The 15,429-nt window shown below is 49.4% G+C and overlaps 1 protein-coding gene across 1 annotated transcript in view; it reads left to right on the top strand.

Moving 5' to 3' along the window:
- Positions 1–840: 840 nt before the first annotated feature.
- The window catches only part of ubxn7 (UBX domain protein 7), a 106,618-nt gene continuing 92,029 nt past the window's right edge, over positions 841–15,429 (top strand). Inside the window, exons 1-2 of the mRNA XM_067995598.1 lie at positions 841–958; positions 10,287–10,434. Coding sequence (XP_067851699.1) covers positions 880–958; positions 10,287–10,434 — 227 coding nt within the window. The 5' untranslated portion in view covers positions 841–879. The remainder of the gene's footprint in view (positions 959–10,286; positions 10,435–15,429) is intronic.

The following is a 15,429-nucleotide window of genomic DNA, read 5'->3' as shown; positions in this document are numbered from 1 at the left end:
CTGATAACAGCAGGACTTATTTGATCACTGTAAATCAGTGGCCCGGGTCATAATCCTCTTTCACTGCTGTTTGTCTTGTCAGATTTTTTTTGAGTTATCAGCATTTGTGAAGCTGTTCGTCAACTTTTACTAGATTCCTGAGTTAGCGTGCCTGGAGATTGGGCTTTCCAGTGGGGAAACAAATGCCATCGGTGTGAATTTCTCAGTAACTTGCTTTGGAGACTCTTAAACATCGCAATGGGGTTGGACCAAAATTGAATGAGAGTTGACCAAAATGCCTGTATACTTTTCAAACTCATGTTTCGCTCTTCTCCAAAGAAAGTCCTAAATATTGAAATTAATTGCTTCAAATGTCCAGGCCAAAGTATTAAATACTGTGCAAGACACTAGGTTGGGCCCAACATTCCCTGACACTTTGGTCAATTTCCAACACTTTGTATGTTGCAAATCGAAAGTAAAACACCCTGATTGGCTGCTAAAGTAACGGGAGTTTTAAATTGCTCTTAACATCACGCAAAAAGGATTTTACGTGCTAACGTCATCGCGAACACCTCGCCAAAAATCACGATACCGATAATCGTTGCTGATTTGCAAACAATGAGAGAGCGCTTCTTTAAATGGATAGCAGCTAAGGTTTACATGCCTTGACTAAATATGTCGCCGGAAGGGCTCAAATCAGCACACATTGCAAGTGCGCAAGCGCAGGCCTGTACTGGCCTATGACTCCCGAGGTACATTGCGGCCGGCTCTCCTGAGCTTGATGTCGGTTGCCGCTCGCTATCGGCCAATCGGCTGCGAGCGGCTGATGTCACGGCAGGAGCCGAGGTGAGAGGTTGTGTTTGTTGCAGGGAGTGCGCCTGCGTGGGCGCTCGGTGTAAGATGGCGGCGATTGGTGATGGAGCGGGGTCGGCCGGGTCGGCGCTGCAGGGGTTAATTCGGCAGTTTACGGCCATTACAGGTAAACACCTGAGGGACCGGCGGGAGCGGCCGGGCTGGGGATCGCGGGACCGCCCTGAGAGGGGAGAGACGAATCAAGCCCGGAGGGATGGGGCTGGGTGCCTGGGCCAGAGAGTAGGCGGGAGGAGGGCATTGCCGGGGGACCGGGGCACGCCTGATCTGCCCTGTGGGTGGGGTGAGGGGAGGAGAGGAGTATCACGGGCCGCAAGTATTGCTGCTGCTTTTAGATGGAGTGCGGGCCGAGGGGGTATTCGGAAACGGCCTGTCCCGACGAACCCTGTGTGGGGCCAATGTCCCCGCCTCCCTTTGCTCAGGATTGGTACATAAACCCCCCCCCCCTCCTCCAGTGTGGGGTTAGTACATTCCCCCCCTCCTCCAGTGTGAGGTTAGTACATTCCCCCCCCATCTCCAGTGTGGGGTTAGTACATTCCCCCCCGACCCGGTGTGGGGTGAGTACAGCCCCCCCCCCCCCCCGACCCGGTGTGGGGTGAGTACAGCCCCCCCCGACCCGGTGTGGGGTGAGTACAGCCCCCCCCCCCCCCGACCCGGTGTGGGGTGAGTACAGCCCCCCCGACCCGGTGTGGGGTGAGTACAGCCCCCCCCCCCCCCCCCCTGACCCGGTGTGGGGTGTGTACAGCCCCCCCCCCCCCCGACCCGGTGTGGGGTGAGTACAGCCCCCCCGACCCGGTGTGGGGTGAGTACAGCCCCCCCCCCGACCCGGTGTGGGGTGAGTACAGCCCCCCCCCCCGACCCGGTGTGGGGTGAGTACAGCCCCCCCCCCCCCCCCCCCGACCCGGTGTGGGGTGAGTACAACCCCCCCCCCGACTCGGTGTGGGGTGAGTACAGCCCCCCCCCCCCCGACTCGGTGTGGGGTGAGTACAGCCCCCCCCCCCGACCCGGTGTGGGGTGAGTACAGCCCCCCCCCCCGACCCGGTGTGGGGTGAGTACAGCCCCCCCCCCCGACCCGGTGTGGGGTGAGTACAGCCCCCCCCCCCCCGACCCGGTGTGGGGTGAGTACAGCCCCCCCCCCCCCGACCCGGTGTGGGGTGAGTACAGCCCCCCCCCCCCGACCCGGTGTGGGGTGAGTACAGCCCCCCCCCCCCCGACCCGGTGTGGGGTGAGTACAGCCCCCCCCCCCCCGACCCGGTGTGGGGTGAGTACAGCCCCCCCCCCCCGACCCGGTGTGGGGTGAGTACAGCCCCCCCCCCCCGACCCGGTGTGGGGTGAGTACAGCCCCCCCCCCCCGACCCGGTGTGGGGTGAGTACAGCCCCCCGACCCGGTGTGGGGTGAGTACAGCCCCCCGACCCGGTGTGGGGTGAGTACAGCCCCCCGACCCGGTGTGGGGTGAGTACAGCCCCCCGACCCGGTGTGGGGTGAGTACAGCCCCCCGACCCGGTGTGGGGTGAGTACAGCCCCCCGACCCGGTGTGGGGTGAGTACAGCCCCCCGACCCGGTGTGGGGTGAGTACAGCCCCCCGACCCGGTGTGGGGTGAGTACAGCCCCCCGACCCGGTGTGGGGTGAGTACAGCCCCCCGACCCGGTGTGGGGTGAGTACAGCCCCCCGACCCGGTGTGGGGTGAGTACAGCCCCCCGACCCGGTGTGGGGTGAGTACAGCCCCCCGACCCGGTGTGGGGTGAGTACAGCCCCCCGACCCGGTGTGGGGTGAGTACAGCCCCCCGACCCGGTGTGGGGTGAGTACAGCCCCCCGACCCGGTGTGGGGTGAGTACAGCCCCCCGACCCGGTGTGGGGTGAGTACAGCCCCCCGACCCGGTGTGGGGTGAGTACAGCCCCCCGACCCGGTGTGGGGTGAGTACAGCCCCCCGACCCGGTGTGGGGTGAGTACAGCCCCCCGACCCGGTGTGGGGTGAGTACAGCCCCCCGACCCGGTGTGGGGTGAGTACAGCCCCCCGACCCGGTGTGGGGTGAGTACAGCCCCCCGACCCGGTGTGGGGTGAGTACAGCCCCCCGACCCGGTGTGGGGTGAGTACAGCCCCCCGACCCGGTGTGGGGTGAGTACAGCCCCCCGACCCGGTGTGGGGTGAGTACAGCCCCCCGACCCGGTGTGGGGTGAGTACAGCCCCCCGACCCGGTGTGGGGTGAGTACAGCCCCCCGACCCGGTGTGGGGTGAGTACAGCCCCCCGACCCGGTGTGGGGTGAGTACAGCCCCCCGACCCGGTGTGGGGTGAGTACAGCCCCCCGACCCGGTGTGGGGTGAGTACAGCCCCCCGACCCGGTGTGGGGTGAGTACAGCCCCCCGACCCGGTGTGGGGTGAGTACAGCCCCCCGACCCGGTGTGGGGTGAGTACAGCCCCCCGACCCGGTGTGGGGTGAGTACAGCCCCCCGACCCGGTGTGGGGTGAGTACAGCCCCCCGACCCGGTGTGGGGTGAGTACAGCCCCCCGACCCGGTGTGGGGTGAGTACAGCCCCCCGACCCGGTGTGGGGTGAGTACAGCCCCCCGACCCGGTGTGGGGTGAGTACAGCCCCCCGACCCGGTGTGGGGTGAGTACAGCCCCCCGACCCGGTGTGGGGTGAGTACAGCCCCCCGACCCGGTGTGGGGTGAGTACAGCCCCCCGACCCGGTGTGGGGTGAGTACAGCCCCCCGACCCGGTGTGGGGTGAGTACAGCCCCCCGACCCGGTGTGGGGTGAGTACAGCCCCCCGACCCGGTGTGGGGTGAGTACAGCCCCCCGACCCGGTGTGGGGTGAGTACAGCCCCCCGACCCGGTGTGGGGTGAGTACAGCCCCCCGACCCGGTGTGGGGTGAGTACAGCCCCCCGACCCGGTGTGGGGTGAGTACAGCCCCCCGACCCGGTGTGGGGTGAGTACAGCCCCCCGACCCGGTGTGGGGTGAGTACAGCCCCCCGACCCGGTGTGGGGTGAGTACAGCCCCCCGACCCGGTGTGGGGTGAGTACAGCCCCCCGACCCGGTGTGTGGTGAGTACAGCTCCGACCCGTTGTGGGGTGAGTACAGCCCCCCCCCTCCTCCAGTGTGGGGTGAGTACAGCACCCCCCCCCCCCCCCAACCTCCGACCCGGTGTGGGGTGAGTAGAGCCCCCCCCCCCCCCTCCGACCCGGTGTGGGGTGAGTAGAGCCCCCCCCCCCCCCCCCGACCCGGTGTGGGGTGAGTAGAGCCCCCCCCCCCCCTCCGACCCGGTGTGGGGTGAGTACAGCCTCCCCCCCGACCCGGGTGTGGGGTGAGTACAGCCCCCCCACTCCGACCCGGTGTGGGGTGAGTACAGCCCCCCCGACCCGGTGTGGGGTGAGTACAGCCCCCCCACGAGATGCAGTGTGGGGTTAGTACTGTGCGCCCCTCCTCCCCTCCCCACCCAACGCAGTGTGGTGTTAGTACTGCCCTCCACCCCCCTTCGGTGATCCAGTGTAGGATTATCACAGCCCCTCCACTTCCCTCCCTGACAGAGTGCGGTTTTAACAGCACCCCCTCCCCCCCTCCCCTACAAAGCCACAGTGTGGAGTTAGTATAGCCTCTGGGGTTACTGAAGGCCATCCCCCTAGACTCTGGCATTAGTGGAACCCACTCCCTCAGTGTGGGGCTACTGCAGTTCCCCTCCCCCCACTATGAGAGGTGTAGTCTTAATCCTCCCCACCCAGGGAATTGGTGCAGCATTTGATTGAGTGTGGGATTTATTTCGCCTCCTGCCCCACACCCTTAACATCACCATTGTGGGGCTAGTGCAGTAGTGCAACTTCCTAGCTCAGAACCCTAGTAGTTACCCCAGTGTGGTGTTAGTGCTGCCTCCTAAATTACAGTCATCAAAAGCCTGCCAAGTTCAATCCCCCAATTCCCTCTGGTGCAACAACCCTTATCCTACATACGAGCATATGAAAATGACAAGCAGGAAAAGACCAGCTGGTCCATCAAGCCTGCCCCACACTTGATGGCAGGAGCATCATGACAACACTTCCTACCTCCCACAGCCATGTAATCTTCTGGGAGAGGCAAAAAACCCAGGGCCAATTAGAGAAAACAAACTGGAAAATTCCTCTCCGACTACCCCCCCCCCCCCTCAGGCGATTGAAACCTGTCCAGGAGATCATATTGACCACGTGTACAATATCTGTTAATCTAATTACCTTCTATCTGACGTGATCTCTGCCCCAGTCAAGAACTGGTCCAGCTCCCTCTTGAAGGCATACAGAGAATCAGCACCCATCACACCAGCTGACAGTATATTCCAGAAGCTTGCGACTCTCTGGGAAAAGAAGAACCGCCTAATATCTAACCTATTCCTACTTTTGCATGGTTTAAATGCACGTCCCCTGGTCCTCCCCAATCTGCCAAACTGAGATAATCTGTTAATATGCACGCAATCCAGCCCTTTCGTTATTTCATATACCTCTATTAAGTTGCCTCTTAAGTCTGCACTGCTCTAAAGTAAATTGACCCAGCTCTTTAAGCCTTTCTGAGTAACTACGATTCTTTAAGCTAGCAATAATTCTTGTGGCTCTCCTCTGAACATTTTCCAAGGCCACTATATTATCCACCATGTGAGGGGACCAAAACTGGATGCAATACGCTAGATGCGGTCTAACCAACTACCTATAGAACAACAGATTTTTCCTTTGATTTGTACTGAGTGGTTCTATTCATTCAATCCAATACCCTTAATGTATTTATAAAACATCTTTGGGTTTTCCTTGATTTTACTTGCCAGTATTTTTTCATGCCCTCTCTTTGCTTTCCTAATTACCTTTCTAATTTCACCCCTGCACTTTCTATACTTCTCTAGGTTTTCTGCAGTATTGAGCTCTCAATATCTGACGTAAGCTTCCCCTTTTTGCTGTATCCTACCCTGTATGCTCCTTGTCATTTGGGGGCTCTTGATTTGGTAGTCTCATCCTTTTTCTTTGTGGGGACATGTTTGTTCTGAACCCTCACAATCTCCCTTGAAAGCCTCCCACTGCTGACACTAATTTACCTTGAAGTAGCTGTTTCCAGTTATCTCTTGCTAAATCACTTCTCAGCTTAGTAAAATTGGCCTTTCCCCAATTGAGAACTTTTACTCCTGTTTCTATCTTTGTCCTTTTCCATAACAATGCTAAATCTAAATGAATTATGATCACTACCACCAAAATGCTCTCCCACTGATAGTCCATCCATCTGCCCAGTTTCATTCCCTAAAACCATGTCCAGAACTGCTCCCCCTCTTGTTGGGCTTGCTGCGTACTGGCTAAAAAAGTTCTCCTAAATGCAATTTAAGAATTCTGCGCCCTCTATACCTTTTACACTGCTTGTATCTCAGTTAATATTAGGGTAGTTGAAATCCCCTACTATTACTGCCCTGTTGTTTTTGCACTTCTCAGAAATTTTCCTCCATATTTGCTCTTCTATCTCCCTCTGACTGGAGGTCTATAGTACACTCCCAGCAGCGTGATTGTCCCTTTTTTGTTCTTAAGCTCAACCCATATGGCCTCATTTGATCCGTCTTAACATATCATTCCTCCTCACAGCTGTAATTATTTCTTTAACCAATATTGCCATCCCTCCCTCTTTTTTTTATCCCCCACTCTATCTCGTCTGAAAACCCTGTTGAGCTGCCATTCCTGCCCCTCTTTAAGACATGTTTCAGTAATAGCTAAGATATCAAACTTCCACATGTCTATCTGTGCCCTCAGCTCATCTGCCTTATTCACTAGATTCCTTGCATTGGAATTAAATTATTGGAATCAATTCTGAGGGACAGCATAAATCGTCATTTGGAAAGGCACGGGTTAATCAAGGACTAATCATAGATTTGTTAAGGGAAGGTCGTGTCTGACTAACTTGATTGAATTTTTTGAGTAGGTAACAAGGAGGGTTGATGAGGATAATGCGCTTTATGTAATGTACATGGATTTTAACAAGGCTTTTGACAAGGTCCCACATGGCAGACTGGTCAAAAAAGTAAAAGGCCATGGGATCCAAGGGAGAGTGGCTATTTGGATCCAAAATTGGCTCAGTGGCAGGAAGCAAAGGCTAATGGTCGGGTGTTTCCAGTGGGGTTCTGCAAGGCTCAGTATTAGGTCCCTTGCTTTTTGTGGTATATTTTAATAATTTGGACTTGAATGTAGGGGGGCTTGATCAAGGAGTTTGTAGATGATACAAAAGTTGGCTGAGTGGTTCATATGAGGAGGAAAGCTGTAGACTGCAGGAAGATATCAGTGGACTGGTCAGGTGGGCAGAAAAGTGGCAAATGGAATTCAATCCAGAGAAGCGTGAGGTAATGCATTTGGGGAGGGCAAACAAGGCAAGGGAGTACACAATAAATAGGAGGATGCGAGAGGTGTAGAGAAACAGAGGGACCTTGGAGTGCATGTCCACAGATCCCTGAAGGTAGCAGGACATGTTGAAAAAGCATACAGGATACTTTCCTTTATTAGCTGAGGCATAGAATATAAGAGCAGGGAGGTTATGCTAGAATTGTACAAAACATTGGTTAGGCTGCAGCTTGAGTACTGCGTACAGTTCTGGTCACCACATTACAGGAAAGATGTGATTGCACTAGAGAGGGTACAGAGGAGATTTACAAGGATGTTGCCAGGGCTGGAGAATTTTAGCTGCGAGAAAAGATTGAATAGGCTGGGGTTGTTTTCTTTGAAACAAAGGAGGCTGAGGGGAGATTTCATTGAGGTATATAAAATTATGACTGGACTAGATAGAGTGGATATGGAGGACCTGTTTCCCTTAGCAGAAGGGTCAGTGACCAGGGGGCTTGGATTTAAAGTAATTGGTAGAAGGATTAGAGGGTTTCTGAGGAGAATTTTTTTCACCGAGGGTGGTGGGGGTCTGGAACTCACTGCCTGAAAGGGTGGTAGAGGCAGAAACCCTCAACTCATTTAAAAAGTATTTGGATGTGCACTTGAAGTGCCGTAATCTACAGGGCTACGGACCAAGTGCTGGAAAGTGGGATTAAGCTGGATAGCTCTTTCAGCCAGCACGGACAGGATGGGCTGAATGGCCTCTGTAACTTTCTATGATAACCTGTTTACTTTAGCTACAGCTTCTCTGCATTGTCATGAATCTTCAGTGATCTGTGCACAATAACACCTAGATCCTTTTCTCTTGCAATCACTTTCAGTATCCTTCCCTAATCCCTGGAGGACACCATTAGTAACCTGCCTCCAGGCTGATCCACAACCATTGACTCCAATCTTTTGGCTGTGGGATTGGAGCTAATTCCTAATCCAGCGTATCAAATTCCCACTGATACAACAAGATTCTATTTTATGAAGTAACCTAGTGTGAGGTACCTTATCAAAGGAATGCCCTCATCCACTAACTTAGTAACTTCTTCAAAAACTCAATGAAGTTCATAAGACACTACCTTCCTTTCCTGAAATTGTGTTGAGTGTCTCTAATGAGTTAATGTACTATCAGATTTATCCTATGAGCATGAACCCAATTCAACATCACAATGCTTCCCCTTCGAGCAAAGCAGCACTGCTACAATGGCTGAGAGCCCTCCACCTTGGGTAAAACAGCCAATATGGATAGTGCTTCTTGTCTTGAACACTTGTTAAGCAATCCATGTCGAGAGTTCAGGCAACTCCCTTTGAAGCGGTATCTACCTACTAGACAGAGATGTGGATTTGCTCTGGTTCTCCCCCCCCCCCCCCCCCCCCCCCCCCCCCCCATCCCCCTTGCAAGAGGCTACTCTCAGACATCCACCAAGCGTTACCATTTTTAAATTGCTATAATAATATATCATTATACTGTTTAATTGAGTATCATTTGCCAGTATATTGAAGTGTACTATGTACCCAATGTATATGCACCTCAGTATCTGTGTGTGCGTCTTGCGGTACTTGTGTATGTTGTGCTTGTCAGATTTGCCAATTGTATCTTCTGTGTATGTCTAGAGTCGCATTCACTGATGCTAAGGATGTGTATGTTCTAGCATGCATATGTAGACTGATATATTCGTAGAGTGGAAGTGTACATGAATGCAACTGCTATGTCCTGTGAGAGGTATATTTGTCATTGGTGTGCAGTACTTGTACATGCTAGCCACACAGAATGCAGCATTTTGTGTATGCCGAGTGCATTCATCTACAATGGGCATGCGTGTGGCCTGTCTTCACGAATGCTGTGTGGCTTATGAATGTTGCATGTGATGTGGGAGTCGTGCATACTTTGGCTGCGTGGAGACAGACAGGATAGGCTCTTCCCTTTAGGGCAGGTTTGCTAATCGTGACTGTGGCGTTTGTTGAAGATGCCAAGTGCTTCCCCACAGTAGAGGGGGGGAAATCTATGGCTGAATCAACGCAGATCAATATTATTCATGGGAGATGTGACAGGAGTAGATCACACGTTTGTTTTCTCAAATGGGGAATTCTGCAAGGAGACCTAGGGATGGGGAAGTTACAAGTGTGGACTAGTTTTTTTTTAAATGTACAGTGGTACCAGTGAAGCCTATCTATATCAAAGGCCAAGGGAACTGGCAAAACTTTCAATATATCGAGGCTACGGTGTAAGGAGATTTCTTCTGCACAGCCCAGCTCCAGTGCCGCATTCTGTCAGGCTGCCTGCATTTTCTACAGTTACAATACCGTACCTATATTCCTAAATGTACCCTTACATCAATAATGTGGTAGCTTCCTGCAAGACTCTTAACTCCAGTGTCAATCTCCTGCTCTTCTCTTTTTGACCTCCAGTCAGTGTGAGGCCAAGAGTGGAAACGGTTGCTATTCCAGTGCTACTGGGTTAACTTGCCTGAATTTGGCATGGCTAACAGTGATTGGATTTAGCATGTTATGCCATTGGATGTGCCAAACTCAAACTGACAAACGCATCCTAGGAAGAACTCCGACTGATCTGACTCCCGGTTTCGCATTGTGGGAGTTAGAGAAGAGCTAGGTACTGGCACTGGAGTCAGCACCATAGAATCTGATTTCAATAATGTTGGGCCAGATTTCTGAATACAGAAAATTGTGCTCGACCTGTGGCAAAAGTAGGCAGCCTGATAGCAGGATTGAGGAGACTTTGATACATCAGAATAAAATTCAGTGCAATTTAGGTTCAGGGTCCTTGGCAAGATTTGATATGAAGATTCAACTGTACATAATGTTGGGGTGAGTACTGGTGCTTACAGGTCTCCTGGTGGCAATTTGAGATGTGTGATACTCATAGTTCATCAAGAATGTCATCGGTTTGTATTCTTCCTCGATAGTGTATTTGTAACAATTGCACACTTGACATAGTGGCAACACTAAAATGAAGTGGATTACATTTGTATAGGTTCAACAGCCTGTATACTTTTAAGCAGTTAAACGGCATGTATGTGGCAGATACTTTGAGTTCTCTAATAAGTTTTTATGTGATTTAGGAGCCAGTGAAAGTGTGGGGAAGCACATATTAGAAGCATGCAGCAACAATCTGGAGATGGCTGTCACGATGTACTTGGATGGTGGTGGAATAGCTGAAGAGCCCAGTACCAGTACAGCAGGAACATCAGCGAGTAGACCGCCTCCACAGTATGTTCTGCTGTTTTTTTTTAATACAGTATAATCTGTTTAGTTAAATTATTGTGCAGGTTTAGATTCTTAGGCCTGGCATGCAGAGTTACTCCCCCACCCACCCCTGCACCTCACAGGCCATATATACAACTCTGGGCCATAAGAAAGAATGAACTTGCATTTATATGATGCTTTAATCACATCCTTGGGACACTTCACATGCAATAAAGTACTTTTTTTTTTAAGTGTTGTCACTGATATGTAGGCAAATGCAGCAGCCAACTTGCACACAGAAAAGTCCCACAAATGAGATAAATGACCAGTTCAACTGTTTTTGGTGGTGTTGGTTGAGGAAAGATTGTTGGCCAGGATACCAGAACTATGAGGCTCTTAGAATACTGTTGTTGGAACTTTTTATGTTCGCCTGAACAAGCAGGTGGGGCCTCAGTTTAAGGACTCACTTGAAAGACTGCACTGCCGACAATGGAGCGAGACAGGCCTGAAGACTGTGACATTTAATCTCAGATATTATGATATCATGCCACCATGACAAAAGATATTTGATTAGCTGTCCTCTGGCAATTTATTTTCCTGTGGCAATTGGGCTATCCTGTACATTAAGACGTTATAAGTTTGAATTGAGCTGCGAGAGACCAGAAGAGTATGGAATTTAGCCACTGAGAGTTCACCCGTGAGGTGCCATTGAACAAGATTGCCCCCCCCCCCCCCCAAAATTAGTACTTGTGTGAAGTGAGTAAGAGGAGATTGAGTAAGAGAAGCCCATGGAATTGAGGGAAAAGTACGGACTTGGTTAGGAAGTTGGCTGAGCGAAAGGTGACAGAGAGTAGGGATAATGGGTAGGTACTCACATTGGCAAGATGTGACTAGTGGAGTCCCGCAGGGATCTGTCTTGGTGCCTCAATTATTCACAATATTTATTAACGACTTAGATGAAAGCATAGAAAGTCTCATATCTAAGTTTGCCGATGACACAAAGATTGGTGGCATTGTAAGCAGTGTAGATGAAAACATAAAATTACAAAGCGATATTGATAGATTAGGTGAATGGGCAAAACTATGGCAAATGGAATTCAATGTAGACAAATGTGAGGTCATCCACTTTGGATCAAAAAAGGATAGAACAGGGTACTTTCTAAATGGTAAAAAGTTAAAAATAGTAGATGTCCAAAGGGACTTAGGGATTCAGGTACATAGATCATTGAAGTGTCATGAACAGGTGCAGAAAATAATCAATAAGGCTAATGGAATGCTGGCCTTTATATCTAGAGGACTGGAGTACAAGGGGCCAGAAGTTATGCTGCAGCTACACAAAACCCTGGTTAGACCGCACCTGGAGTACTGTGAGCAGTTCTGGGCACCGTACCTTCAGAAGGACATATTGGCCTTGGAGGGAGTGCAGCATAGGTTTATTAGAATGATACCCGGACTTCAAGGGTTAAGTTACGAGGAGAGATTACACAAATTGGGGTTGTATTCTCTAGAGTTTAGAAGGTTAAGGGGTGATCTGATCGAAGTTAATAAGATATTAAGGGGAACAGATAGGGTGGATAGAGAGAAACTATTTCCGCTGGTTGGGGATTTTAGGAGTAGGGGGCACGGTCTAAAAATTAGAGCCAGACCTTTCAGGAGTGAGATTAGAAAACATTTCTACACACACAGGGTGATAGAAGTTTGGAACTCTCTTCCGCAAACGGCAATTGATACTAGCTCAATTGCTAAATTTAAATCTGAGATAGATAGCTTTTTGGCAACCAAAGGTATTAAGGGATATGGGCCAAAGGCAGGTATATGGAGTTAGATCACAGATCAGCCATGATCTTATCAAATGGCGGAGCAGGCACGAGGGGCTGATTGGCCTATTCCTGTTCCAATGTTCCTATGATCTTGCGAGACTTTGGTGCTAGTGGGAGTTTAGGCCAACACTATCTGCATTTCTTTTAAGGTAGGCAGAAAGGCATGGCAGTGCAGGGAACCCTTGTGATGTCTGTGGACCATCATGGATTCTCAGAGTATTCTGGGGCAGCCCATTTGTACTTGTGTAAGAAAATTGGAGCAGAGCATCTTTGTCCTCGAGGAATAATTGGCCACGCACTGCAGCATCAGAGAAGATGAATAGTTTCCAGATAATGCTCTGCAGAATGTGGTCATCCAAGAGGCAATGCTAGACAGTTCAGGACACTGGGATAATGCTGAAAGGAAGAAGTGGGTGATTATCCACAGGGATCGCAGAGGGAGACACTGGTGTATGGAACCCCTAAGTTACTGGAACTGTCCAACAGTGTTGGACAGTGACAGCGACTCAGGAGTATGATCCTGAGCAGCATTGTGACACTGGAGCAATATGATTAGGAGAGCGATGGTAGTGAGATATTGGCAGTCCTTTTTTTCAGTTATGACCATAAGATCCCAATGGTATGTTGGCTTCCTTGTGCCAGAGTGAAGAGCATCAGGGAGTGTGTGAAAAAAGCTTCTGGAAAGGAGGAGAAGTAGCCAGAGTCGTAATCCATGTTAGAAACAATGACAGTTTAAGGAGTTAGTAACTAGATTGAGAAACAAAACCTCAACAGTGGTACATCTTCAGACTTTCATGTGCTACATGATAGAAGGTTAAGGAGAGGAGAATTAAGAAGGTCAATGTGGCTGCATGGCTTGAGCAGGAGCAAAGGTTTCAGATTCTTCAGGCATTGGAGCAATTTCTAGAATAAGGAATGACCTTCACCTGGACCGAAATGGCACCAATGTCCTTGTAGAGAGGGTAAATAGAGCAGTGGAGGAGGATTTAAATAGATATAGTGGGGCAAGTCTAAGTTTGAGACTCAAAAGGGAGAGCTGGATTAATAGTTATTGGAGTAGAAGCAAAAGGAGTAGCTGAATAAATTGAGAAAATATTAGGAGAGGAGAAAGGGAAAGAAACGAGCTATGAGGTAAAAAGAGATTAAAAACATTGTTATTGGAAGGGGCAAAGATTATGAAAAAATGTAACTGGAAAACCAGGAAAAAGAATACAGGTCAACTTTCCAAAAAAATTGGAGTCGGGATTGAGTGTTATGTATGTGAATGCACAAAGCATTTAAAACAAAATTGGAAAGTTAGATTCATTAATAACTGTGGAGTGAAATGATAATAGAAACAGAGTTAGGGTAAATGGATGTTGCTTGGACTGAAGAAGGGTTGGAAGTGGTGTATCTCAGGAATCAATACTGGGTTAATTTTTTTGTTTCCAGTGTATAGATCGAAAATTTAGACTTGGCGACAGAGAGTGCAATCTCCAAATTTGATGACTGCACAAAAGGAGGAGGTTTGGCAAACATTGAGGTGGACATTAAATGGTACAATTTTAAAGGGGGTACAGGAACAGAGAGACCTGGGGTATATGTACACAAATCTTTGAAAGTGGCAGGACAAGTTGAGAAGGCTGCTTTTTAAAAAAAAAAGTATATGGGATCCTGGGTTTTATTAACAGTACAAAAGCAAGGCAGTTATGCTAAATTATAAGTTTATAAGAAATAGGAGCAGGAGTAGGCCATAAGGCCCCTCAAGCGTACTCCGCCATTCAATAAGATCATGGCTGATTTTTTAACTCCATTTTCAACTCCACTTTCCCGCCCAAACCCCATATCCCTTGATTCCCTTAGAGTCCAAAAATATATCGATTTCAGTCTTGAATATACTCAATTACTGAGCACCCACAGCCCTCTGGAGTAGAGAATTCCAAAGATTCACAACCCTCTGAGTGAAGAAATTCCTCCTTATTTCAGTCTTAAATGGCCGACCTCTTATCCTGAAAATATGGCCTCTAGTTCTAGACCCTCCAGCCAGGGGAAACATCCTCACATCATCTAACCTGTCAAGCCCTCAAAGAATTTTATGTGATTCAATGAGATTCTTCTAAACTCTAGAGAATATAGGCCCATTTTACTTAATTTCTCCTCATAGGACAACCCTCTCATCCCAGGAATCAATCCAGTGAACCTTTGTTGCACCACCCCAAAGGCAAGTATATCCTTCCTTAGATAAGGAGACCAAAACTGTACACAGTACTCCAAGTATGGTCTTGCCAAAGCCCTGTACAATTGTAGAAAGACTTCCTTACTGTTATACTCCAACCCCCTTGCAATAAAGGCGAACATACCATTTGCCTTCCTAATTACTTGCTGTACCTGCATGTTAACTTTCTGTGTTTCATGTACAAGGACACCCAAATCTCTCTGAACACCAACATTTAATAGTTTATTACCATTTTAAAAATATTCTGTTTTTCTATTCTTCCACCAAAGTAAATAACCTCACATTTCCCCACAATATACTCCACCTGCCACCACCTTGCCCATCACTTAATCTGTCTTTATCGCCTTGCAGAATCTGTGTCCTCCTCACAGCTTACTTTACCACTTAGCTTTGTATCGCCAACAATCTTGGACACGTTACACTCGGTCCCTTCATCTAAATCGTTAATATGGATTGTAAACAGTGCCCAAGCACTGATCCTTGCAGCACCCCACTAGTTACAGCCTGCCAACCGAAAATGACCTGTTTATTCCTACTCTCTGTTTCCTGTCTGTTAACCAATCCTCTATCCATGCTAATATATTACCCCAACCCCATGAGCCCTTATCTTGTGTAACAACCTTTTGTGTGGTACCTTATCGAATGTGTTTTGAAAATCCAAATACGCTACATCCACTGGTTCACCTTTATCTACCCTGCTAGTTACATCTTCAAAAAACTCTATTAGATTTGTCAAACATGATTTCCCTTTCATAAAATGGATAACTTTTCCCGTGAAGTTTTTATTGCTCAATGGAATGTATATTCGTTAAGAATATTGAAATATTTCTTTAAATGTTTGCCATTACTTATCTACCTTTTAATCTAATTTCCCAATCTACCTTAGCTAGCTCGCCTCTCATACCTATGTAATTGGCTTTATTGAAGTTTAAGACTCTAGTTTCGGACGCAAGTATGTCACTCTCAAACTCAACTGAAATTCAA

The sequence above is a fragment of the Heptranchias perlo genome, chromosome 13 (assembly GCF_035084215.1).
Source record: "Heptranchias perlo isolate sHepPer1 chromosome 13, sHepPer1.hap1, whole genome shotgun sequence".
In the NCBI taxonomy this organism is placed as follows: domain Eukaryota; kingdom Metazoa; phylum Chordata; class Chondrichthyes; order Hexanchiformes; family Hexanchidae; genus Heptranchias; species Heptranchias perlo.
Note: the sequence above shows the minus strand (reverse complement) of the source record. Positions and strands in the feature narration are given on the sequence as shown.